The sequence below is a fragment of the Erpetoichthys calabaricus genome, chromosome 4 (genome assembly GCF_900747795.2).
Source record: "Erpetoichthys calabaricus chromosome 4, fErpCal1.3, whole genome shotgun sequence".
Classification (NCBI taxonomy): domain Eukaryota; kingdom Metazoa; phylum Chordata; class Cladistia; order Polypteriformes; family Polypteridae; genus Erpetoichthys; species Erpetoichthys calabaricus.
In genome coordinates, this window is record NC_041397.2 from 246,849,131 (window position 1) to 246,875,052 (window position 25,922).

The 25,922-nt window shown below is 38.3% G+C and overlaps 1 protein-coding gene across 1 annotated transcript; it reads left to right on the top strand.

The window, feature by feature from the left end:
* The first annotated feature begins 342 nt into the window (after nt 1-342).
* Nucleotides 343-21,458, top strand: hpxa (hemopexin a). Its single transcript, XM_028800551.2, has 10 exons — nt 343-500; nt 3,104-3,150; nt 6,701-6,787; nt 8,362-8,504; nt 10,277-10,430; nt 11,037-11,249; nt 11,582-11,683; nt 13,931-14,061; nt 18,540-18,687; nt 21,151-21,458. The coding sequence occupies exons 1-10, from the start codon at nt 436-438 to the stop codon at nt 21,402-21,404; spliced, it is 1,344 nt and encodes a 447-aa protein (XP_028656384.1). The 5' UTR covers nt 343-435; the 3' UTR covers nt 21,405-21,458.
* The last annotated feature ends 4,464 nt before the right edge of the window (nt 21,459-25,922 follow it).

The window sequence follows — 25,922 nt, forward strand, 5'->3', positions numbered from 1 at the left end:
TACAGTGTGCTGCACTGTCTCAGCATTTCCTAGCAATGGTCGGTTCAGAGGGCCAGCATGGCATGATTGGCAATTCCCAGCACTTGGTCAACACTCTTTAACAACACACAGTTAAGATTCCTCTACACCCTACTTACAGTAAACCGCTTGCCGCCTTCCTGACACAGTTTTCCACTTATTTGCATTTACCTTGACCAGCTTTAGCTTTTAAAAAAGTTAATGATAAATAAGGTCCTAGCGCCAAGTCACACTGGTGTTTGCATTAGCAAATGTTGCTCCTCACTGACAGAATTTCACAATCAGTTCTGTATGCCAGGCATGTTTTCCCATCACTCACACATCTGCAGCAACCCCCGCCCCCCAACACCACCACCATGTATAAAGGGATCAATCACTGCTCTCTCACCTTGTCACTCTCCGGCACTCTTGACAAGCATGGGGGCGCTATTATGGACTCTCTGTCTGTGCTTGACTCTGTCTCTGTGTTTCGGCGATCACAGGTGAGAACTGCAGCTTCATATATACTGAAGCAGATGCACGGTGGGTAGGCAGTGGGGTTTTGTCTTTAAAGGTGTCCACAAATTGTTTGTTGTTGAAAAATGTCTTTGTTGCTGCTGCTGATGACAAGTATCATCAGACTCTGACTGTGTTATTTTCTTCTGTGACTATAAATAAAAAACAAATTCAGAAAGGACCTAAAATAAAGAGAAGATTAAAGGCACTCTTCAATATCACAGGGAGCATGATCATAAATAATGTAAAAAGACATTCACACTTTAATTTTTATTTTTTACTCTTTTTGTTGTTAGGTAGAATGAAATTTTTCTGCAACTAAAATAAAAGACTAAATGTTTTCGATTAGACTTGGTGAAGAACTAGAGAATTCCATTGAAGGTGAAGATTTGTTTCCTATTAAGAGAAAACATTCCTCTATTAAGTCCACAGCGATCAGTGGCAGCAAACCAATGGCATGATTATAGTTATATCACAAGCACATATTAAACGGGTGTACAAACTTAACGTTGATGGCAAAGTCCTAGTCTGATAAAATTGGTCTTCAAATATGAAAAATTGTCAACCACCCAAATGTAATGAAGCAAAACTAACCTGCTGCCCTCTAGAAGAGATCTGTGCTACCTCAATATGAATCTCTTATTCATTTACTTACTTTTCCAACGCTGGCTAATCCAGTATATGGTCATGGGGGTTAATTAATAGCAGAGCATACTCCTACATGCCCTTATTTCTTATGATCCATTTTGCACCTAAACTGCATGTCTTTGAGATTTTGGAGCATGCTACAAGAAACAGAAAGGATGGGTGAGAACATTTAAACTGAGCTCTGGACCAATAAGTGCTATCAGTACTCTGCCACAGGAGTATCCATTGACTAATTTGATATAGGAAATAAAAGTTTAGAATGTTCTCATACAGGCTGATGGATGTTTTTTTGATCCAAACAGTTCTAATTAAGAATCTGTTCCTGACTGTCTTTTGACTGTCACCTTAATAGAGCATAATTGTTACTTTTCAGCATGTTAGTTCAGAAATTCCCAATCAGAGATTGTTTTACTTTAAAGAGATTTGTTTATTGGTGTTTGCTGTTTCAAAATCCAATGAAATGTTGTGAACACTGTAGCAAAACGGATTTGAGGAACAACTTACAGATCAGAAGAAACCATCTATCAACACTCATTAGTGTTTAAAGTTGACACTCAGTCAGGTAGATTTTTAAAATACCATCCAGTCCTGCAAACTGCATCCAGGTGATGGAGCAGGTGGGCATTTGTCATCATTTAGTCAAACAATAACAGATCTATACATGTTATACAAACGAATCTAATTTGCCACAACAAAACATGTCAAATTCCGTTAGAACGAACTCCGTTTAAACGAAATCCTCGTTTTCATTTTTTTTTTGGTCCACGCCCATTTCCTACAGAACTAATGTAAAAAAAACCTAATTAGAACGAAGTCCATTTTAGCTGCAAAATTCATTACAACGAGGTCATTTTCATAAAAAAAGCAACAAAACAAGCGCCTTTCTTCTGTACCTGGCTCAAAAATCGCGATTCATGAGCTCCGCGGAGCAGCGAATTACAGTCGATCGCACGTTTATATCACTTGGTTTACGGCGGCCGAGAAGGGTTACTGCAAACCCGAGGCATTGTGGGCGAATCTAGGAGCGGGATAACTGTCAATCAAATCGATGACCTGCTGTACTTTCGAGTTGCCACTGCAGGGCTGCATTTAAACTCTATTTCTAGGTTTCTGGAGTTATGATTTGACTTCAATGAGCAGAAGGAGGATTATTTTTTTATTTTTGGCTCTCCCTTTAGCAAAAGAGCTGACTGCTAAGCTTCCCTAGAAAATCGCAGAGGTTGTACCATATGAGCACCTGCACACCATAAACTTTAAAAATACGAAAACGTTGCATTTGAATTCCTCGATCTTTTTATCGTGATCTTTTTACGTAAAACGTTAAAAAAAAGGGAACTCACAAAATAACAAATGGCAGTCAGATATAGGTCAATTCATTTAGGGCATTTCAGCCCGAAATCGTTTATGAAAGTTAAATAGCGCCCATTATGGACACCGAGGGGCGCTGTTCGTGTAATTCAAGTGACACCAAGGGGGGACCCCTGACCTCGAAGTTAGTACTGACTGCCCGCTGTGGTGCACCGTTTTACAAAAAAAAAAAAAAAGTTTTGCACTTCACGCTGCTATTGATGCTTGCAAGAAGAAAATAGACGTTGCCATCGAGCTTGACATTCTTATGTCTGCTTTGTGAGCTGTACGTGCTGAAAGATCGCGCTTTTGTCAAATTCCAAATATAAAGAAATACTCGTTATAACGAATTATTTGTATCAGTGCCGATCACTTTGTTTTAACAGAATTTGACCTATAATCATTTCGATGGACAACGTGTAATCAGCGTAGCTGTCAGATTCAGATCAGACAGACCAGTCAAACTTTTCAAAGTATAGTCCCAGTGCGTGTTCAAGCGCAACACGCAGATAAGCAGCAAATAAGACTTCAGGGGTATTTTCATTAGGCGTTGCCTTCAATGTCAAGTGTTTATTTTTTCTTTTTTTCTCTGCAGCCATCCTGACGTGACACATGAGAGCAGCCATGAAAAAGATCATAAAGGTGAGCAGTTGACTTTTAATTTCTGACAGCCTTTGTCTCTGGTAATCACTGTGACACAATAAAACTGTAAATTAGTATACCTCGTAGCCTCACTATTTTAGTAGTTACTCATTATGGGAGTATTGAACTATGTGTATTTCATTGGCATGGCATTTAAAATTTTAACCACCATGATAACTCATAAGTGGACATGCCATTTGTATTTGAATTATTTGAACCCCATCTTTCGTGTAAAGAATCAATTGAAGACCCTGTCAGCAATGAGTACAAAACAGAAAGCTGCTGAGGACAGGATAACATTCCATAACAGGACATATGCAGGCACACACTATGGGCACATCAATGTGATCTGATCACCAGTCAATAAAGCTAGTGGAGATGTGGGGTGGACACATGTAGAAATACAGAGTACTAACTGTCAAATACCACACCAGGAAACCTGTAATATTAATTAATACACAAAAGAACAGGTTTTCTCAAAAAGATTATATTCAAAAAACACAATTATAATAATAAAGGATTTTTTATCACAATAAACTAGGAAGTTGCCAAAATAAATGATTTTAGCATCTCTATGTATAATCTTCATTTGGATCTTGATCTTTGTTTGTCCGCGAATGAATTAGAAGAAGAAGCACTAGATGGCAGTAGAGAGACAGCTAAAACATAGGCATTGCATTAAGAATCTCCTCCAGGCTTATACTACTGAAGACTGTAGTACTCCAGTCACAACTTAAAACACAGACATTCAAACTAAACAAATTGTTGTGCTTTAAATTAACTAATCTTTCTATATAATCTTCATTTGGATCTTGATCTTTGTTTGTCTGCGAATTCCACGCATGCGTAGACCACCTTCCAGTTTAGTACGTTGTTGTTACTCACGGATGTCAACAATGTGCCGGAATAACGAAAGGTGTGGTGGACAGTGTTACGCTGGTTAGCTCCTGAGGCCTGGTTAGAGAATGAGATTGCCGAAGATAAAAGGTACGTGCCTACGTAACATATGAATGAAAGGAAGACAGTGGGTAAAATGAATGACAACGTAACAGCACGTTCCGGAAATTATTATTGTTACATTGTAGCCAGCGAGTGCTGCGCGTCTCACAGTTGTACCGTGGCTTGCTCACATGTCAGTGAAGTGATCCCTATTTATGCTTTAAATACCTATGTGTCCCCCTTTTATAACCATTGCTCCGTGTATATTGCCTTACTCTTTGGATTGCCACAAAGCAACCTGCGAGATTGGAGAAAGGTTGAGAAGAGATCGTGAGAAGAAACGACAGCATTGTGAAAACGAGACGGACTGTGAACGGAGAGAAGCAGAAATGCTCCTACACCACCACATAATTACTATTCGGACAGTGATTCCGAGTAGGCCATTCCTATCGAATCAATGTCCAAGGGTTTTGTTTTGTAATTTTGTTTCCCTTATAAAAAATCATAATGCTGTGCAACGAAAGGCCCAGTTCACGACTGGCAGCCGCGTTTAAACAGGGAGCCCTTCACAGACAACTTTAACATGCGCAACGTAGTTGGGCGCACATGGCTAGTTACATATAATGTGCATATTGGAGAGAAAAAAAATAAAAATGTTGTAAACCTTTTCATAATACATATGAAAATTCAAATACATCAATAAATCTGATTGACCCTTAGCGGTGTCTAATTACATATTAATCCAACTTTTTAACACACAACTACATAATCATCAACTGGATCTAAATGAAGCCATTCAGAAGTCCAGATCTGTTAACATCAATCACCTGAAGCTTTTAAGGAGTAAGTCCCCTTCTTCAGGTCAATAGATTAGTTCAGATTAATAGCTTCCAATTTAAATAGGAAAAAACAAAAGTGCAATTTCAATGTAGGTCATGAATAAAATATGAAAAAATAACATTTTATATATATAAAATAACTACTTGGGTGTATATGTTTATCAAATGTATTCAATTCACAGGTTAACTTACATATCATATTCAACTTTTCTTCTTAAACTAAATTAATGTTAATCATTGCCTGTTTCTCATCACCTCAAACACCTGGGCTACCAAATCATTATAAAGAAAAAAGAATGAAAGAAAGAGGAAGATGTTATTTACCTTATAGACAGTAACCATAAGAAAGGCAATACATAACACCATTGCAGTGTCGTAACAAAAAATAAATTTCAGCCACAAAATGATGGTTCAGAGCAAAGGAGAATATCCAAACTTAGCTAAATAAACATTAAAAAAATTTGAAAGACTGCAGCATTGCCCATAAAAGACAGCATATTAACTGAAGAATTTCATACCTCAACAATCAGAGTCAAAACCTACATTTCCCATCAACAACCCAATGGAGTTGAGCACCAACGTCAGAAATGATCAAATTAAAAGAAGTGAAAGATTATTTATAGAAAACATGCAGAAGCCATACAGAAAGAGCAGCAGCCGGTAGCAAAGTGGTGCCTTAGCACAGTGAGTGCCACCAACAGTCTGCATCAGCCTGACACCTAAACATGAAATTTAACAAGGAGTAAATATAATATAGCCTTGATTTTAAACTGGAATAAGCAGACTTGTAAACAGATTTATAGATAATAATTCATTTAAATTTAATGTGTGGTGTATTCTTATAATTACTGTTATATTACATATAATAGTAGAATATAATGAGCTGTAATATATGGCCTCTTTGCAGAATTTACTGGATAAGATAACTTACAATTTGTTAAATCTTAAAGATTAGATCTTATTTATTTTTATAACACACACTATACACTGTCACAAATGCCATGCAAACACCTTAGTATTGAACACAAAACCTGTTGATGTACTGGTGCTACATCCAGGATTGGTTCTTTTACCTAAAGCTGCCTGGATAGTCTCTGGCATCCACTGAGCCATGAATTGAATACATTTGGTTTGAGAGTATAATTTTTCACTACTGATCTAAACAAAATGTAAAACATATACAAAATATTGTCCATTTATTCATTATCTGTTTAATGCAGTCCAAAATCATGGACACTTGAGCCATCAGGATTAGACTGTGGTTAATGAGAAATATCAATGCTCTTTTTGGGTTGCTTTTTATAAAAGTGTAATGTGCTAAGATGGAATTAATACATCATATACCTAAAATCACAGTCAGACTCAAGGAATTAGCTCGATATCTAAATTGTCTGATGATTAGGACAATGAGGACAGATATGTATCCAGATATTTAAACTGCACATCATCTAACACATTCACTGATAACAATATGGCATGCATCTTTGAGCCACGTAATCCCTTACTGGCTTAAGTACTGATTACTCTTCTTCATAAAGGACAGTTCCAAGAGTATATGATTCACTTTGCAGGGTGGTACATATTCTTTATTGAAACAGTATTCTTGACAAATGACATAGTATTTGGTGAAAAAGTGAAGATATTCCCAGCATTACAATTCTGAGTTTTGCTCAAAAGTAAACAGTGTGTCGCTTCAGAAGCACCCCTTTGATATGCTGACTATGCTGGAAAACAGTGCCCCCTTTATAGCTTTTCTAATTTTTGACTTTTAGGTCATCCGGAAGTCCCAGACCGCTGCACGGGTGTAGAATTTGATGCCATCACCCTGGATAACAAGGGAACAATGTTCTTCTTTAAAGGTAACACGTGTTTAGGATTATCTTTTTAAATATAGCATAGCAATTAAAAGAAATTACTTGGTATGAAGTCAAATCCAACACAGTGTTGTAATTCAAATTTGTAATTAACACACTTTTTAAGTCTTGTCATATTTACCAATTTTTCAATAGAATCTGTAATATTGTTTGACCAATAACATCTCTGATAAAGAAATGTTAGTCTGTTTTGTCCAGTGACAGAGATTAATTACATGAAGCAGTAACTTAAATGGGGATTGATCAAACAGGTGACTGTTCATGAATGGGAAAAGCAAGAATTGTACTGAAGAGCGATCTTTAATCAGCAGCCTAAAATGTTTAACCCAATAATAATTCTAATTTCTTTACATGCGATTCCTTCATTTTTCTTGCTGTAACTTACAGTAAACCCTTGCTCTGAAGTAATATGGAGCCTGCTGTGTCATCAAATTCATGCATGTGCTCAAACAGCTCCAATACAGAGAAGACTCTAAAGTGAATGGTCCATAGCAATCAGCACTACATCAACACTGGATGATTTTGTGTAAGAGGAAAACACTAGACGTTCCACAAAGAAATTTTGGGATGCCAACCTGGTCCTCCCTGTTTAATTCCACACAAAAAAATAAGAAAAAGGGACTGCTATATGCACCAATAGAAGAAAATGAAATCAAACCAAGATTGCTGTCAGACTAGGCAATTGCTTGGTTCTGGTTAGTGAGAAAGGAACTCTGTCCATAATGTGTTCTGTGCAAGACTAGACACCTTCCAATGGAGTTACTTGCCCTCACTGGGCATCTTCTTTGTACTGTGGAAGGAGCAAAAGAGAAGAAAGTTAGCTGCAGTGACCCCTCTCGACCCAGGGTGGCATTACCTACCTCAGATGAGCCCAGAGAGTGATCCACAGACATGCATGCATGATAACACATAAACTAGACAATAAAGAATATAAAAAAATTATTCCAAAACTAACAGAAAAAATGGTAGTATTTTAGAGTAAGCAATCAAGTAATTTCTATTATAGTAAACTCTCGGGTTGGGGGGGGAGGGGCATGGTTTGATGTAGTCCCAAGAAAAAAATGAAAAGTTGCCTGTGTGAAAAGAAGGGCACCACCATGAATGGATAATCCTTTAACTACAGTAGGTACCTCAGAAGTTATGTTTACAAAGGAAGAAGAAGATATTTATTCAGGGCACAAGAAACACAAATTAGCATGAAGAAAGAGTGCCTGACTTTCTTCTCAGGTCAAGAGAGATTGAGGTCAAGGACAGTTGACAAATTGTGACAACACTTCCCAGTTGATAGTTGGCTGCACATGGTTGTCAGTCAGAGATGTTATGACCAAGCAACTCTTTTAAAAGTTTGGACTTGGAGGGCTGTCAGGAGGCCAGTCATTGTTCACCAGTCCATTTGGTGCCAGAATATTGTTAGAAATTGGCAAACTGTTCTGTTTGGATTCTCAATTGTAACAAAAGTAATTAAAGATGGTTCTAATGATCATGTCTGGGAAATACCAAATTAGTGTTTAATACTGAAGTTAACACTATAAGATCCACCATATATGATTATGTTACAGGAAACCACTTATGGAAGGGATCTGAAGGCAAAGTAGAATTTCTTAACGAATCTTTCCCAGAAGTCAACCAAGACATTGATGCAGCATTTAGAATTCACTACAAAGATAAACCAGAAACCCATGACCGAACATTCATCTTCAAGGTATATTTTTATATAGGGATAATTTAAAGAGTATAATAAACTGTAAATTGTAATGTTCATGATCGAATGTTAATTTTATAATTAATGTTAAATATGCAATAGATTGGGCTGGAAGTATCAAGTTAGGCCGTTTTCAAATCTAAAATTATTAATTTCCTATAGATTCAATTTCTCCTCGTCCCCAGTCACTGTCCAATAGTTTTACCCAGCAGGCTAACTCAATTTGAAAGGATGTTTCAGAACATAATGAAAAACAATATATGCCCCTAAAGCATGTATGATTCAATATAGCTAAACAGTATTTGACTTTAAGTATTTTCTCACCAGGTCCTAGTAGGAGTTAAAAGCAGTGTAATTTTGTTTGACAAAATCCATTAGGTTCTCTGCTCTTTGCCAGGCTGTGGCTTCCAGCATCTCTCTTTCTGTCTCTGCTGAAAATCCAATCCCACCTTTACTTCAATTCTGTATTTGTTTTTATTGTATCATTAAGTACAACATCATCATACTCTTTTTTTAATCTATTGTTGTACTAATGTGATTTTTCTAAAAAGTGAATCTATACATAGGATATGTCCAATCTAGACTTCAGTGTAATCTTAACAGAATAGAAGGGTAATCTTTCTTCTTTAGAAATTCCAGATATTGTCTTGTTTGCAATCCAGCCTAATGCAATGAACAATTCAGTCCATGCCAAGTATTGTAACCATTTCTTTAATTCAACTTCCCACTCTTAGCAATTCCTTCTTTTTGTAGAATGCTTCTTTCTCTGTTGCTATGTGTATGATATTATATATAATACATGCAGAAACATTCCACATTTTACATGATTATAAGAAGCTACATTCAGTGCAAAGCAGGATTCATCTCTGGATAAGATGCTAGTCTGTTGTATAAACACTCAGGCACATACCCACTCCACTCTAATATAGAGTCACTAATTAACCTAATGGGAATGTTTTTGGGATAATAGTGGAAAACCATGCAGACAAGGAGAGATTGTGCCAACTCCACACAACATAGCTTCCTTTGCCACTAAGCTACCCATTTTTAATCACTTTTCAAAAAACAAATAGTCAATCATGCACAAAAACACAGTGTTTAGAATATTTTGTTTGTAAATCGGCATACCTGAACCAGTATAAGTGTTGGGAAGATCTAAAGAGCTAAGGCACTGATTCTCATTGTCAGATATGTAACTGCCAGGTGAAGGAATACAAAAAAAAATTGAGCTGGAAAAAAGTCAGCCAATAACGCATGTCTGGTTACACGGGTCTGAGCCTGTGCCTCCACATACAGCTGTGCTTTAGTTCCATCACTCCATCTAGCAGTACTCTTGCTGTGTGATTCTGCTCCTGTCCCTCTCCCTACTTGCCGCATTTTCTTCTTTCTAGTCCTCTGCCTACCATACTTTAAAATCTTCCACCACTCACATGAGGTCCAAGGTAGCAGCTCCCTCTCACTCCAAACCTGAATGAGCTGATCCATGCCAGGAACCTCAAAACAAGGCTGATGGGTTTAGCAAAAAGAGTATCTTAGGTACAGTATCTAACCACTTTCACCTCCACCACATGAGCAGTCTGCATCATTTATGGAGGAATTTTAGAAACTGATAGACTGATGCGAAAGAATACACAATTAGGTACAACCATGCTTTCCTCCGAATGCTGCCTGCACCAGAGAATTTAGATCAAAATGGATAGAGAGATGGATGGGAGTTATATGCAGTACAGTCAGACCTTGACACTTTTCATTCAAATTTTTTTTTCACAAAGGGGAGCCAAGTATGGAGTTACCATAACTCAGCCTTGGAAGCTGGCTTCCCCAAACTAATTAAAGATGAATTCCCAGGAATCCCTGATGATCTGGATGCTGCTGTGGAGTGTCCAGCCAGAGAGTGCCTTACAGACTCAGTTATCTTCTTCAAAGGTGAGTCTTCATACAACATAAAAAGAATTGGAAATCAGATCGAGAAGCAGGCTTGATAGCAAAATACAAACTCACAGTTACATAAAAACAAACTTGTGACCATACTTGTGGGTTGTTATCATGGTGGATTAGGTGAGCCAAAAATGTATTGACCCTACCCATGTATCTGAAGTATAGACTAGAACAATGCTTATCTGTGGTTCATCTAAGCATTGTTGTAGCTCCAGCACAAGGTGTTTAAAGGTTATTCCAAAATCATTAACTTGACCCATTATGGAGGCCCATTAGCCATCAGGTTGGTCATACAACCTTGAAACTAAAAATCAGAAGCAGGTTGATGAACCCAAACTAGCAATGGAGAAATTTAAGTGCTATGAAATGAAATCTCAATGCATCATGAGTTTGGAACCAAGAGAGCAAACTTGGAGGGCATACACGATCTAGTCTTTATCTTGATTTTTTTCTTTTTAAGCCCTTGGGCTATTATTTATTTGTCTATTGTGACTAATTCCCAAAAGTGAGAATTATAGAGAAGCCATTGTAACTGAAAGAAGGCTTAATAAAAGATGAACGCTTAAAAATGTGTTTTATTTTTTGTGTTAACAGATTCTGATGTGTACCATTATGACCTCCTCACAAAAGCTGTGAAAAAGAGAGATTGGCCAGATGTTGGAAACTGCACTTCAGCACTTCGCTGGCTGGAACGTTATTATTGTTTCCATGGCGTCAATTTTTATCGTTTCCATCCGGTCACTGGACAATCAAATTTTTCTGAACCTCTAGACATCCGTGATTACTTTATGAAGTGCCCTGGCAGAGGTGAGAAGAGCAAATTTTGAAGAAATGTATTATTATAGAGTTTATTTAATTGAATTAAAAAAGTTTGGCACAAATAGTAAATAACTAAAGCTGCATTAAGGAGTCTCAAGGAACTTTGCAACTTTATAAAGGGAATAAACAATCTATCAGCAAGTTGTGTCTTTTAAAATAATTTGTTTGAAAGTATCATTGTTGTAAGAGCCTGGTTGATCTTGGATTTGTGAGTTGTTGATAAAAAATGTTCTTACAAGGAGAGCAATAAGCCTTTCTTGCTAATGATTTATTTTGACGACAGCTCACTCAATAGCATGTTCTCCTCTTCATGTTAATAGGCCACGGCAATCACAGCAGAAAGGCTTTGATGGATCCATGCAGCAACTTCCCCTTTGATGAGTTCACTTCTGATGATGATGGAAAAATATATGCTTTCCGACGTAAGAAATAGCTTAAGCTTTCTCTGATATAATAAAAGCATGTTTAAATTTGGAAGAGGAAACCAGACAGAAAGGACATCATATGTTCATATGAATAGAAAGTCAATGTCCATCCTGTTAAGGTTCAAACTCAGGATGTTGGTCCAATGCAGGATTGGTTCCTACATACCATTACAGCATTTATCACTTTTCAACTAATACATTTTTTCAATTACAACTTAAGGAGATGTCACTTTAGAACATTAGAACAATCTAGAGTTACTGTATGTTAAGCTTGCCAGTCCTGTCCACTTTATTCTTCTAAAAAACATCAGGTCTAGTTTTAAAAGTCCCTAAAGTCCTACTGTCTACCAAACTACTTGGTAGCTTATTCCATGTGTCTGTGTTTCTCTGTGTGACAAAAAACTTCCTAATGTTTATGTGAAATTTACCCTTAAGAAGTTTCCAACTGTGTCCCCGTGTTCTTATTGAACTCATTTTAAAATAACAGTCTCGATCCATTGTACTTATTTCCTTCATAATTTTAACACTTAAGTCATGTCTCCTTTTAATATTCTTTTGCTTAAACAGAAAAGGCTCAGCTCTTTTGATATTTCCTCATAATTCATCTCTGTAGCCCCAGAATCAGCCTAGCTGCGTGTACATTGATTGTGTTAAACTTGTGCATTTTCCCACAATCTGGAGGAAATTAATTGCAGAACAAATGGTTCTTTTTATAGTTTTTCAGATGTTATGGTTCAGCAGAGGGATTTTAAAGTATGTGAAAACAATATATTAGAAATAAAAAGAAGAAAAGAGAAGCAGAAAAAAAGAGCTCAGGACTGAAAATCCATGTTTGTTTAATAAGCTGCTATGATGCTAAAATCACACAAGGACACAGGCCCCAAGAGTAACACCCTTCAATGTTGTCATCAGCATGATGACAAACACATCAACATTGACTTATCATAGAGGTCGCCTAAATCAATAGATTCCATATATTAAGCAGGAACCAAACAGTCCATTAAATTTCAGAGTTTTTTTAGAAATGTTTGGAAAAGAAATACAGTAGTATAAATATCATAGCAATCAGACTTTGCTTGGTTTCTGGTTGTATTCAAAAAAGTAATAGAGACATCAATTAATGTAAAAGTGTATCTTTGAAAGTTAACAGTAAAATCACGTAAAAAGGTCATGTAGTCATTATAGAAGTGATTTTGGCAATCAAGTTCTGTGAGTCAGCAATAATAATAACTCCTAGTCACCATTTGCACATTGATATTTTAGAAAAATGTTTTTTTCTTTTTATTGCTTCAATAGCTAAATATCATGAACAGCAGGCTCCTAAAAATATTTAGATGCTGCTGAGCCACTGAAGAATTTAGTAGCATGGGGGATTCAAACAAGCATATGGCATTAAAAAAAAACCCTTACAGCTAACTTTAATGCTGGCCTAGAAACATGAAACTTTAAGGCAGGTGTCCTCAGATGAATCTTCAGTGACTTGAGCATCTGCCTATATAAGCAAACCCTTAATGGCTACAAAACCAGCAGAGTATGGAAAGGAAATTAAAAACAACTAAATTAAAAATGAAGTGCTGTAATGTCAATTGCAAAAGTACAAGCAAAGGAAGTTTTCAGCTACAAAATGGCTGTGTTTTGTTTTCCCCATCAAAAAAAAAAAACATTGTAAGAGTTGATTGCCTTACCATTGCTCAAGCCCACCTTTATGTTAATATCACATGCTGGGAAACACAAGCTAAGCTCCTAAGTGGTGGCTCCCAGTTAAACACTTCAGAAATAACTTTCTTGCCAAAATTCTGTCCAATAGTGGTGAATTTCCCCAAGCATCTGAATTTCCATATGGGATTAATAAAGTTTATCTAATCTATTCTAATCTTATGTGTGGCCCACCATCTAATTTTACTGAATACAAATTTAAAGTTGCAGTCCAACTCTAAACAAACTTGTAATAAAATAAGTGGCTTCAGGTAATGGATGAATGGACAGTTTCAGAAATCTAAATTAACCAATAATTACTTTGGTTTTATAATTTGATAAATTATGGGAAGAGCTAAAGTGGCTTTTATGAGTGGGAATGTGCCTGCTGATGAAGTGATGAACATGAAAGCAGGAGGTTCTTCAAGTTTTCACCTTTATGGCTTCATGTGCCTTGTTTTTAAAATTCTTTTAAGTTTTGCATGGCAGGAGAATGGAATTCATCACCCACAGTTTTGATTTATCTTTTTTACTTTCTTACTAATCCAGAAAATTTTTTCCTGCGTGTGGATTCCAAAAGAGATGGCTGGCATGCTTGGCCTATCACACATAACTGGAAGGAATTGAAAGGAACACCCGACGCAGTCTTCAGTTGGGACCACAAGATGTATTTTATCCAGGTATGAGAAAAAAAAAAGCAGAGCTGAAAAGCAGTAGCATAAAAACAATGTTTATGAAGTAAGTACAATAACTGAAGTGAGAGTTTTCATTTTAAAAGAAAAGAAAGTAAGACTGACATTGGTTGTTTGGGTTACTACATGTATATGATAAAGGCTATAAAATTAACTATTGGACACAAACATCTTAAATTCATTGTAACTTTATAAGCACATAAAAGCGAATCTGTACAATAAAACCTACAGGCAGATCAGGGAATCAGCAAGTAGAAGAAGAAGCTTAGCTAAATTCCAGTCTCATGCAGCGCTGAAAAGTTAGCCTCCAGTGTCCATTTCTTGAACTCGCTTTTCCAATGTAGGTTTGCCAGCAGAACTAACCTACAATACATTGGGAGCATCAAGCATAAGGTGCACACTATCAATTCAATTCAATTTCAGTTAATTTACTTTGTATAGGTTCAAAGCACTATATATTCATTGATAGGATCCAGTAACTGGAAACTATACAACTAACTTTACATTTTTATACATAAGTATTTATATTCAGTAACTGAGAAATTTGTAAACTACAGCTAAAATCTAAAAGAAACCACACTAATGTTAGTTAAGTCAAGTCAAGTTGGGGAGCATGCACTGGTACAGTGCGTTGCCACACCCACTACATGACAAAACAACTCAGGATCCCGGTTTGCAACCCCCTAGGCAGACACGCGGTCCAGTCCCACCCTCCAGAAATGACCCTCTATCTGTTGCAGCCAGATGTTACGTGGGCGACCCCTTGGCCTGGTCCAGCCACTCAGGTCCCCAACAATGAGGATCTTACAAGCTGGATCACCCTCGGGGAAACACGCCACATGGCCGTAGTGCTGTATCTGATGCTCCCTCACAATGCAGGGAATGTGCCTCATTCGGGACTCCATGAGCAACTGCTCATTTGACACAAAGTCAAACTAACGGTACCCAAGGATTCTCCGAATATACACAGTACCAAAGGAGTCCAGTCTTTGTCAGAGGTCACTGGATAGTGTCCATGTCTGACAACCATATAACAAGACAGGAAGCACCAGGACTCTAAAGACTTGAACCTTCGTCCTTTTGCATAGTTATCGGGAGTGCCACACACCCCTTTCCAGCAACCTCATGACCTCCCATGCTCTCCCAGTCCATCTACTGACTTCATAGGAAGAGTCACCAGAGACATGAATGTCACTGCCAAGGTAAGTAAACCTCTCAACAAGGTCGACACTCTCTCCGCAGACAGACATACTGCTGATGGCTGTGCCTAAGAGGTCATTAAAGGCCTGGATCTTGGTTTTTATCCAGGAAACTCACAAGCCCAGACACATACTCCTCACTCAGTCTCTCGAGCGCCCCGATCAGAGCCTCCATTGACTCTGCGAAGATCACAGCATCATCAGCAAGTCAAGATCCGTGAATCTTTCTTCACCAACAGATGCCCCACAGCCACTGGACCCCACGACCTTGTCCAACACCCAGTCCATACAAGCATTGAACAGAGTAGGAGCAAGAACACACCTGTGACAAACCCCAGAATCAACTGGGAAAAATGCAGAGGTCCTGCCTCCACTCTACACAGCACTCACAGTACCAGTGTACAGGCCGGCCATGAGATCCAGCAACCTTGAGGGGATCCCGCGAACCCTCAGGATGTCCCACAGGGCAACTCGATCAACGGAGTTGAACGCTTTGTGAAAATCGACAAAGGCTGCAAAGAAACACTGCCAATATTCGCGTTTGCGCTCCATGAGAACCCTCAGTGCCAGGATGCAGTTGATGGTAGACTTCTTAGGTGTAAAACCAGACTGTTCCGGTCGCTGGTAGGTGAGCAAGTGATCACGGATCCTATTGAGGACGACCCTAGCAAGGACCTTACCTGGCACCGAGAGCAGTGTTATCCCCCTGTAGTTGCTGCAATCCAGGTGATCACCCTTCCCTTTCCAGATAGGAATGACAAGTCCCGTTTTCCAGTCAGTTGGGATGATGCCAGTCTCCCAAATGGAAGCAAAGATTGCTCACAGTGCCAGGAGGACAGCCTTACCACCAGCCTGGAGAAGTTCACCCTAGATACCGCAGATCCCTGCAGCCGTTCCTCCCCTCAGCTAGTTCACCACCTGTACAATCTCAGTGAGATTGGGTGGTTCACAGCTAATTGGAGGATCAACCCCAAGAACCGTGGACCCAGAGATATCCAACGTCGTAACCGGAGGATCAGCTTTGAATGTTAGTTAGAAGATATTAATTACTTTTGGACAGTCTGCAAAGCTGTGTAAATGCTTATAAAATACAATTTAATGTGAAGAAGAGCATTTGAACCTTTTAAAAGGATTTAGGAGTTATATTAATATTATATGCTTATCACATAGGAAATGTATGAAGCAAAAAAAAGGTGAATAAAACAATCAATTGACTTTATGCTGAAACTGTCTAATGCATTTTTGAGATCACATTCAGAGTTCTGTTTGCAATTCTTGTCACCATGTTATTAAAAAGACAAAGCAGTAGTAAAGGTCTTCCAGAGGAGTGCAGACAAGTGCATCTTGGAGCTAAAGGAGTTGTCCTACTCTGACAGGTTAAAGCAATTAATCAGTGGCTATCTAATTTGGACCTTCTTAAAGGTGTCTTTAAAGTGATCTATCAGAAATTTCTTAATTAAATTGTGATGTACAAACACGAGGAAAAATTAAGGGGAATTTAATTTAGGGGTAAAATCAGGAGGCATTTCTTTACATAAGGTGTCATGAAAACAAAAAATATAGTTAAAACAGAAACCTTGGCATGACTGCTTTGGTCACTTTTAAGCAACTAATCTGCACTTTTTTTGGATATGATTGTTTTGAATCAAATGATCCTTGGAAAATGTTTGTGTTAGAATCATTTCCAGTGACAGATGTGCAAACTGATTAAAGGGATAATCTTAATAATAGCCAATGTAATCAGAGCAATTGGATTGCCAATACCAGAACAACACACAGAAACATATACTAAAGTTGAGGTCCCTAAATTCTCAACTTAGCAGTAGTCTTTTCTTTAAATAAATCAAAGTTCTAGCATTGCAAGAAGTGAACAGCCATTTTAAATATGGGCAGTATGCAGCAATACACTGAAAATCATGTAGCCAGCTATTAGTACTGTTAGGCCGAGCAATATTTCACTGCCCATAGAAAACGATGTACAAAAATAAAATCAAATTTTGCACAAGTAAAGTAGCTCAGTCTATAAGCTACCCAAACGTGCTTGATGGAGAGAATGGCTTGCTCTCATTTGCCAACTTCCTATGTTTTTATGCGCTACCAAAAAACAAGAGAATTCATGGAGAAATTAAACCTATGGTGAATCCATGGTCCCTTAAAGCACTGAAAGGCTACATCTTGATTACTTAGTTAAGAGTGTAGTGTAAAGGGAGGTAAAAGAAAAGCCAGGCAAAGAGAATGAGAGCCTGCATCAACGTGCTAAGATACTGTACAGTAACATCCCAGATGCAGTGTAGAAGTCAGAGGTCCACTTGGCCAGCTAAGCGTGGGAGTGCCAGAATTGTGCCCAGAGAGATCAATTGTTCACAAGTGACCTTAGGGGGCTCATCCGAGATTGCTCAGGAGATAGGTGAGTGTAACAGGACGCAAGAGCTGAATAAGGGTGATGGGGAGATTCCGCTATTGTGTAATGTAAAACTCTCTCATCACAGGCCTCTTGTTCATTAAGGGGCAAGGGACATTCCCTTTAACACAACTGAATAAGCTGTCATTCCTGGTTTGGAGGTGCTGGGTTTGTTGCCAGCCTTTTTACATAATATTCTGAAATACAGAGATGCAAGACCCTGAGAGATTCTTCACCTCACCAGTGACATTTAGGAGTAGAAGATCAGTCAATACAGTGGCAGCATCAAGTGCCAGAGCAGGATAACATATTCACATATGCCAGCCAATTTAGAATTACAATTCAGCCTACCTTGTATGTCTGAAATCCATCTAATAGATTCAAAAAACAGTAATCATGCTTTACAAAGGACCCCAGGTCTCTGAGAACAGTCAAGCAGTACTCATTTACAATCATTCAGTTCTGTTATTCCATTCTATGGGCGCCTGGGGCTTAGCAGCTTTGAACACCAGATGAAAGCCCATTCTGAATGAGATGATATCTCCTGCAGGGCCCATTACTGCTTGTCATTTCAGAATGACCCCCCATGCTGTCCATTAACTAATGCTTAACAATAAGTAATCATGATTTAACTAGTTTACAACTTGTGGGACATTCCTGTAAATAAAACCATCATAATTTTTCATTTATTGCTTATTTTCATTTTAGTGTACACTTTTTTCTGTCTTTTTTAAATTTTATTATTTCCAGTAAATGGAGTGAATGCTCTATACACAAATTGTATCTAATGCCAGTAACGTGCCTTTCACTGTGAAAAATGCAATTTTCCTGGATATGAAGGTCTTAATTTATGTACATCCCAACAGGGGGATCAAATTTACATCTACAAGTCGGAGCAGCATTACAGTCTTGTGGAGGGATACCCTAAATCACTGGAATCAGAGCTAGGAATAAAGGGGCCAGTGGACGCTGCCTTCAATTGTCCAAATGCAGGAGTGGTGCACCTCATTAAAGGTAATATACTTATTTCTCTTATCTGATGGCATAGCTCCCAAGAGCTGGTGTTTATTTTATAATGGGGAAATTATACAATGAATAACAAAGAACACTGAACTGCTATTGCCCAGACATTACACAATAAAATGCTAAAATGCAGTACAGAACTTAAGAAGAACATGTTCATAATAAATAAAATTTACGACCAATACTCCTCCAAACCCCCACCTCATTACCCACTCCCACGCACACACTGACCTAAGACCATCCCCCCGCCCCCCCCAGCACTTAATTTTGCTATATATTGCCTTTGATTCTTGTATGTCTAAGCATTACCCTCTGATGACGGCTCCTGGCAGGGGCTGAAAGCTCAGGAATAAAAAGTACTTTATGATACGTGATTCATCTCCTCCCTTTGTGGATCTCCAGTTGCAAATATATATATATATATATATATATATATATATATATATATATATATATATATATATATATATATATATATACTAGCTGATTACCCAGTGGCTAAGGAAACTCAGGGCTTTTGATGTAGGCAGCAAGCTGCTAGGAAATATTCTACCAGTCCATAGGTGGTAAAACTGGATGCCATCATGAAAAATCCCCTCCACCCCCTCCAAGAGGCACTCTCCTGGAGCACTTTTAGGCTAAGAAGCACCCCTGGGCGTCTTTTCTACCCACTGCTATCAGGCAATTCAATGCTTCCAACCTATGTACTCGTTAAGTTTACCTTTATTTATTTATTTATTTATTTATTTATTTATTTATTTATCGATTGATTAATTAGCTGTATTATCTGTCCTGTGAGTGTTTATCCTTGTTTTAGGTTTCTGCTTCTGTATGCACTTGAATTTCACCATAGGATTATAAAGTTTATCTAATCTAATCAAATTAGAATGCCAGAATGAAATGCCAACCCACAGTGCCCATATGAGGCATTTAGCTGTGGCACTTTCTAGAGCATTGTGTCATGGAACTCAAACAATGTGAGCCAGCTCAAAATAAGAGACTTCCTTGCAGTCAGAAGCAGAACCATTCCAATTTGGCTCAGATGGCTAAGGGAATTATAAGTGGATTGTGAACACAGGTTCATGTCCTGAAAACCATGTAGGGATGCATTTTGAAGTGAGTGCAGTCTTCATGAAATCACCTGTTTAGAAATGCAGACAAAGTACAAAATACAATACATTATTGGCATATTTAGTAAACTTTAATAACTCGACTCAATTTCGAAAAACGTTCAGTGAAGTATGTATAGTATCATATTGTTGTAATGCACTTTTAACATTTTTATGTGTAACTTTTGCGCAGTTTTTAAGTACAGCATTGTATCACTCATTATTACACAAACAATAAGCAAAATGCTTAATTATTTGAATCAATAATTTATCATAAGGCACTGCTATTATGCAACAGTGAGAAGTGCTTTGTTTTTTTTAACCATATTTGTAAATATATTTATTTAGCACCTTTCCGAGCCAAGTCAAGTTTATTGTCATGTGTGCCAATCTCACATGCATGTTCTTCAGGAAAGATGAGAAAAATGTAATATATAAATAAATAAATCAGTTTTAAAAAGGTATACATGGGATAAATCAATATTTGTTCTTATGATTGACATACAAAAGTGTAGTTTACAAGCCATATCAAAAGTCAAGCATGGTGCATTAAAAATTAGCCCCACACACAGTAAGGAACCCCATTCTAATTTTAACAGCGTCCGTTGTATTCAGGTGAAGCTAATAGGAACTGCTTGTTGGTGTTTTGTTTATTTTTTTTTTTAGTTCTGTTATCTGTATGTGTGTGTGTGTATGTGTATGTGTGTGTGTGCTGCAGTAGAGACATGCTGAAATAATTAGAACAGCGGATTTCAATTTTGGAGCTGTACTGTATATTCTACAGCATGGATGTCATACTCAGGTCCTTGAGATCACAGTGGATGCAGGTTTTCATTTCAGCCAAACCAGCTGTGAATCATGAGATGTCTCCTTTTTATTGCATACTAGAAATTAACCATAGCAGAAGAACCAGACTCTTGAAGAACCATTTGAATTAGTAGGACAGAATACTTTGATTATTCCAGAGCTTTGTCACACTTATCCATCATTCATAAATATGAAATTGATGGACCCTGTTGTCAAAACAGAAATAATTGTGACCAACAAGAGGTGCTGAATAGCTTATAGGCTTTTGACAATTTTTTGACCATGTATTATCTGTATTTCAATTATGATGTGTGTATCAAGCTTGATTTTATTGAATTTATACATTCCAATGTCCAAGGACATTCTAATTAAGACTTTAGAGACAGTTGTATGTCAGGCCTTCAATAGATTCGGTAGAAAGTGCATCTCTGATAGTCTTGGTATTGCATTATTTAGCCATTACCTTTATCTTACTGAAATGAATGATCATTCATACCTAACCTTTTTCAAATTACTTTTGTTGTTGCTTCTTTTCCAGGAAACACAATGCTTGATGTGGCTTTGCTGCAGACTCCACGTATAGTCGTCAAGACGTGGCATCTCCCATTTCCTCATGTGGATGGAGCAATGTGTGGACCTGATGGGATCAAGGTATTCATTGGAACCAAGTACCATAAATATGAGTCTGTCATGTTAATGGCCATGTCCAGAATACAGCCCATAGACCACAACATTGCTACTGAACTCATGGGTTGTCCTCCTAAAGATCCACACAAAGGACATCATGCATAAGGGGAATGCACCATTTGTGATCCTAAGAGCACATCAATAAAAAAATGTGCATTATTATGTTTGTTGACCCTGTCTAACCATCAAACACAGAATATGTAACTTTTTTCACACAGTTTGATTTATTAGAGCAAATTTAATATTCAAGTGTTTATTTTACAATCTCAAGCCCATTATGTCACCTACTCTTTTGGGGGGGGAGGGGTTATTTTTTAAATACCCTGTTGACAAGAAGACAACCCCTAATTATAAGACAGTGTGAACTGTCTCTCCTGTTGTGCTGCCAAGAAATTTCAAATGCAAAGTATGAAGCAGGAAGAAGAATGAGGTAAAATTTGAAAAGAAGGCACAATAAAAATGTGAAGCAGGGATTAATGATTCAGCATTCTCTTTTTTTAAGGGGGTAAAATATAGTTATGAATTTTCCTTTTAAAATCTTCTATTAAATGACTCCCCTCACTGTCAAAATTTGACTAAATTCTGTTTTTAACCCATTTGAGATGGCCTTAATCTGCTTTAAAACCTAACGTTTACATGGATATGGTGACTATTAGATGTCAAAACATGGCTGCAGGTTAATGCTACACCTGAGTGTTATAGTAGGTCAGTTCCTTTCTGGTCTGCCTTCTGCGTGAAGTTTGCATGTTCTTTTCATGTTCCAAAATAGTCTGTCAATTATGTCAATTAGCGACCATTAATTGCATCCTAACGTATCTTATGCCACTGCTGCCCAAATACTTGAATAAAATTAAAGTGAATATGAAACTTGATGCAAAAATCAACAATCATACTTTTCAACACTGGACCAGATGCACATTTACTTTTGTAACAATCTATTGTGGCCACAAGGGGTTGTGACTGAATCCCAAACCCAAGACACAGTAATACAACACACATTTTTACAATAAAATGAAAGATATTTATTCTTACAAGGCACCTCCTCACAATCCTTTCCAGCAATCAGCCACAATAAGAAGAAACATTAAACAATTCTTCTTCCTTTTGTACCTCCGTTGAGTGTTGCCTGCTGCCTCCTGGCTCTGACTACCCAATGTGAGGCAACGGACTCCTTCTAAGTCAGACCAGGGGGAATTCGTCCGGGGTCATGCTGTGTGTATGAGGAAACATTTCCAGGCCATAAAAGAGGTAGAGAAGACCAACCCGGACAGCACCCTCTATCGATACCCAGGGATCCTTTCAGGGCTGCACTTCCAGACTCCAACTCCCAAAGCACCCTGTGGGTGTCCCAACTAGGCTACCATACAAGGACCACTGCCAACTAGCGTATGAGGAATGGAGCAGCTCCTGATTCTCAGCTTTTATCGGTCTGTCCATTAAACCATACAAACCGGGTACAAATGTATTTCCTTGCTGCCTTTCCTTGCTTGCATCATCGCACTGGCCTCCCGTACGAGTAATGAATTATTCTCCGACGCGGGCAGGATGGCCGTTCTCCTCCTACACTATCTAGCCATTAACTCAGCATTTCTCAACCTTTAAGTATTTGCAACCCGAGTTTTCATAACAGTTTTAATCGCGCCCCCCTAACATTTTTTTGAAAGGAGCCCACTAATACCAATTTGTTCTTTTTTAATTAATGATATATCATAGATGCATATTTTATTATACCTACTTAACTTTTATCGACATTTATCTAACTCTATATTTATTTTTCTAGTATCAGAATGTAGTTTAAGTTAATTTGTTTTGGTTTCAATAGAGGTATTTTTCATATTTTCGATTCCTGTTTTCTTTTTTTCACATCTTCACGCCCCCCTTTTTGTTACTTCGTGCCCCCCTAGGGAGGCCCGCCCCACAGTTTGAGAACCACTGCATTAACTGATCCTTCTTAAGTGCCAGGGTTGCTGTCCTGTTAGATGATGACATTTTCCTCCAATTCCGTGACATCATTAATGTCTCATTCCTCTTTCTCACTTTAAATAAAAACTGGACAGTTTTAAATGCATTTGCCTTAACTATTGAAAAACATAAGAACAGGTGGTGGTCTGACCTGTGTAGTTTCACTAAATATTGCTACAGTTATGTTTGGTCCATCATTGTAGTATAAAAATAATAGGATGAAGGAAAAGAAAACTGCATAGCCAGTCCACTGTATCTGTACATTATAGGGCTTGAGTCTTACCTCATGGTATTGTAAAATTTGGCAATGACCAGATCAAAGTGCCTCATCTGGCCCCATTTTGGGTAGGAAGGACACTGGAGCTACTGAGTGCCTGCTGTTTTTAAATAATTTAGTCGGCTGGGTTGTACAGCAGTCAAGGAGTATTTATAGTACAAACACCAATAAGGCAGAGGGCGCTATATAATACAGTCTCATTTGCATTTACATTTATGCTTAGCAGATGTTTTTATCTAAAACAACTTAAAATAACAGGTCAGTATATTGAGTAAACATCAGTTTGGGGGACTGGTTTGGAACAAGTGCTAAAGATCAAGGTTACTAAATGAACCATCACACATGAAGAGCTCAGATCAAAATACAAGCAAGTTACAATTCCACAATAGTAAAGCCTAATAGCTAATATTAGATAGAAATTCACCAAACAAGGGAGTCTTCAAACACCTCTTAACACATTGAGGGAGTTACAATTCTGAATGGAGGTGGGTAGCTTGTTCCATCAGCTATGTGCTACACATGAAAAGAGTCTGGACTGAGATTTGATGCCATGCAGAGATGGTATCACTTGACTCCATTCATCAGCAGACCTATGTGATGGAGAAGAAGTATAGCACCTCATGAGTGTTTCCTGGAATATACTGTAGATGCTGACCCATTGACTACTCTGGGAACAAACATTAAGGATTTAAACTTCATATGTGACGCTACAGGGAGCTATTGTACTGAAGAGAGACATGACATGTCCCGCCTCGGCAGATTTAATACTAGTCGTGCTGCTGTATTTTCAAACATCTGCAGCAGTTTGGTGACACATGCCAGTACTCATGCTGAAAGACAGAGAGCTGCAGTAGTCCAGACACACAAGACCTAAGCTTGGATCAGGAGTTGTGCTGCATACTGTGTTAAGTAAAGTCTTATTCTGAAGGTGTTATAAAGACTGAATCTTCAAGACAGAAACACTGTAGCTACTTGCTCCCTGAAGGACAGTTGGTTGCGTGGCAGCAAATAAATGAAGTTGAGAAGCTGAGCAGAGATAGGGTGCTGAACAGACAGAAATGCTGGGATAGCAAGAAGATCCGTGTGTGCCGAGTTAAGCTCAAGATGGTGTTCCTTTATATAGGGTGCAATATCAGTGAGACATCCAGAGATTCTAGCCGATACCATGTGATCCTCTAGAGCCTTTTTTTCTGTGGTAGCCCATTTTTTGGAACCCAAAACATCCCATGGCACACCACTATTTTATTAACCACAAACAGAAAAATATCTCATACATGTGCTCAACTTTCCAAAGTAATGGGACTACCGGAGAAACCAGTTAAAAAGCAGCTCTGAGATTAGCATTCTCAGACATGACACTTATTGAGCACTTTACTGGCATCTCCCAGCCACTTTGTCCCTTTGCCTGCCTCTCTCTGCCTCAGAAGCATCTTATATGCCAACCATCCACCAGTCCTGTGAGACTTACTTGCGACTACACACTGATAGCACCCGAGAGACGTGTCCGTAGTGCTGTAAGTGCTGTGTCTGCAACATAGCAATCACAGAGCTGCTTCTGTGCCATCTTCCCCAGGTAGTTATGTCCTCTTCTGACAGGTCTTGACCACCTGAGGAGGTTGTCCCTCTCAGGTTCAGACCCACGTGTACTAAACTATTAATTTCACAGCACACCTGGGCAGCTCTCACAGCAAACCACTTTGCTGGAGCACACTGGTTGAAGAACACTGCTCTAAAGGGAAGGACAGGTATAGCTGTGTATCATCAGCACAGCACTGATAAGAGAAATCATACAGTAGGACTTGATAGTAGTGCCTAATGAGGAGGTTTCTAGGGAGAAGAGAAGAGGGCCCCACACCAATTCTTGGGGTATCCTGAAGCTTTCTTGGTACACCCTTGACATCTCTTCACGCCAGGACACAGTAGGATCTGCCCAAGAGATAGAACTCAAGCCACCTGAGGACAGTCCCAATGATGCCAAGGTCAGACTGGGTAGCAAGGAGGATCTGGTGGTTGATAATGTTGAAGTCATAGGAAAGATCTAACAGGATGAGGACAGTTGACACACTGATACGTCTAGCCTGCTGTAATGTGTTGACTACAGTAAGTAGAGCCATCTCGGTGGCATGGCATTTCTTGAAGCCTGACTGCAACTATAGATTTTAAATAGATCAGGTTGAATTTTGCACATGTCACAAGTCATGCATCCATTTTTGGACACACTTTTTCAAACATGGTGCAAGGCAGCAAACAAGTCTAAATGAGACACCATTCTATCTCAGGGTACATTCAGGTCACACAGCAATCCTTTGTCAGCTGAGGGTAGTGTAAAGTTTCCAAACAAACTATGCCACAAGCACAGAGAATAATATTCATTTCAAGATGTT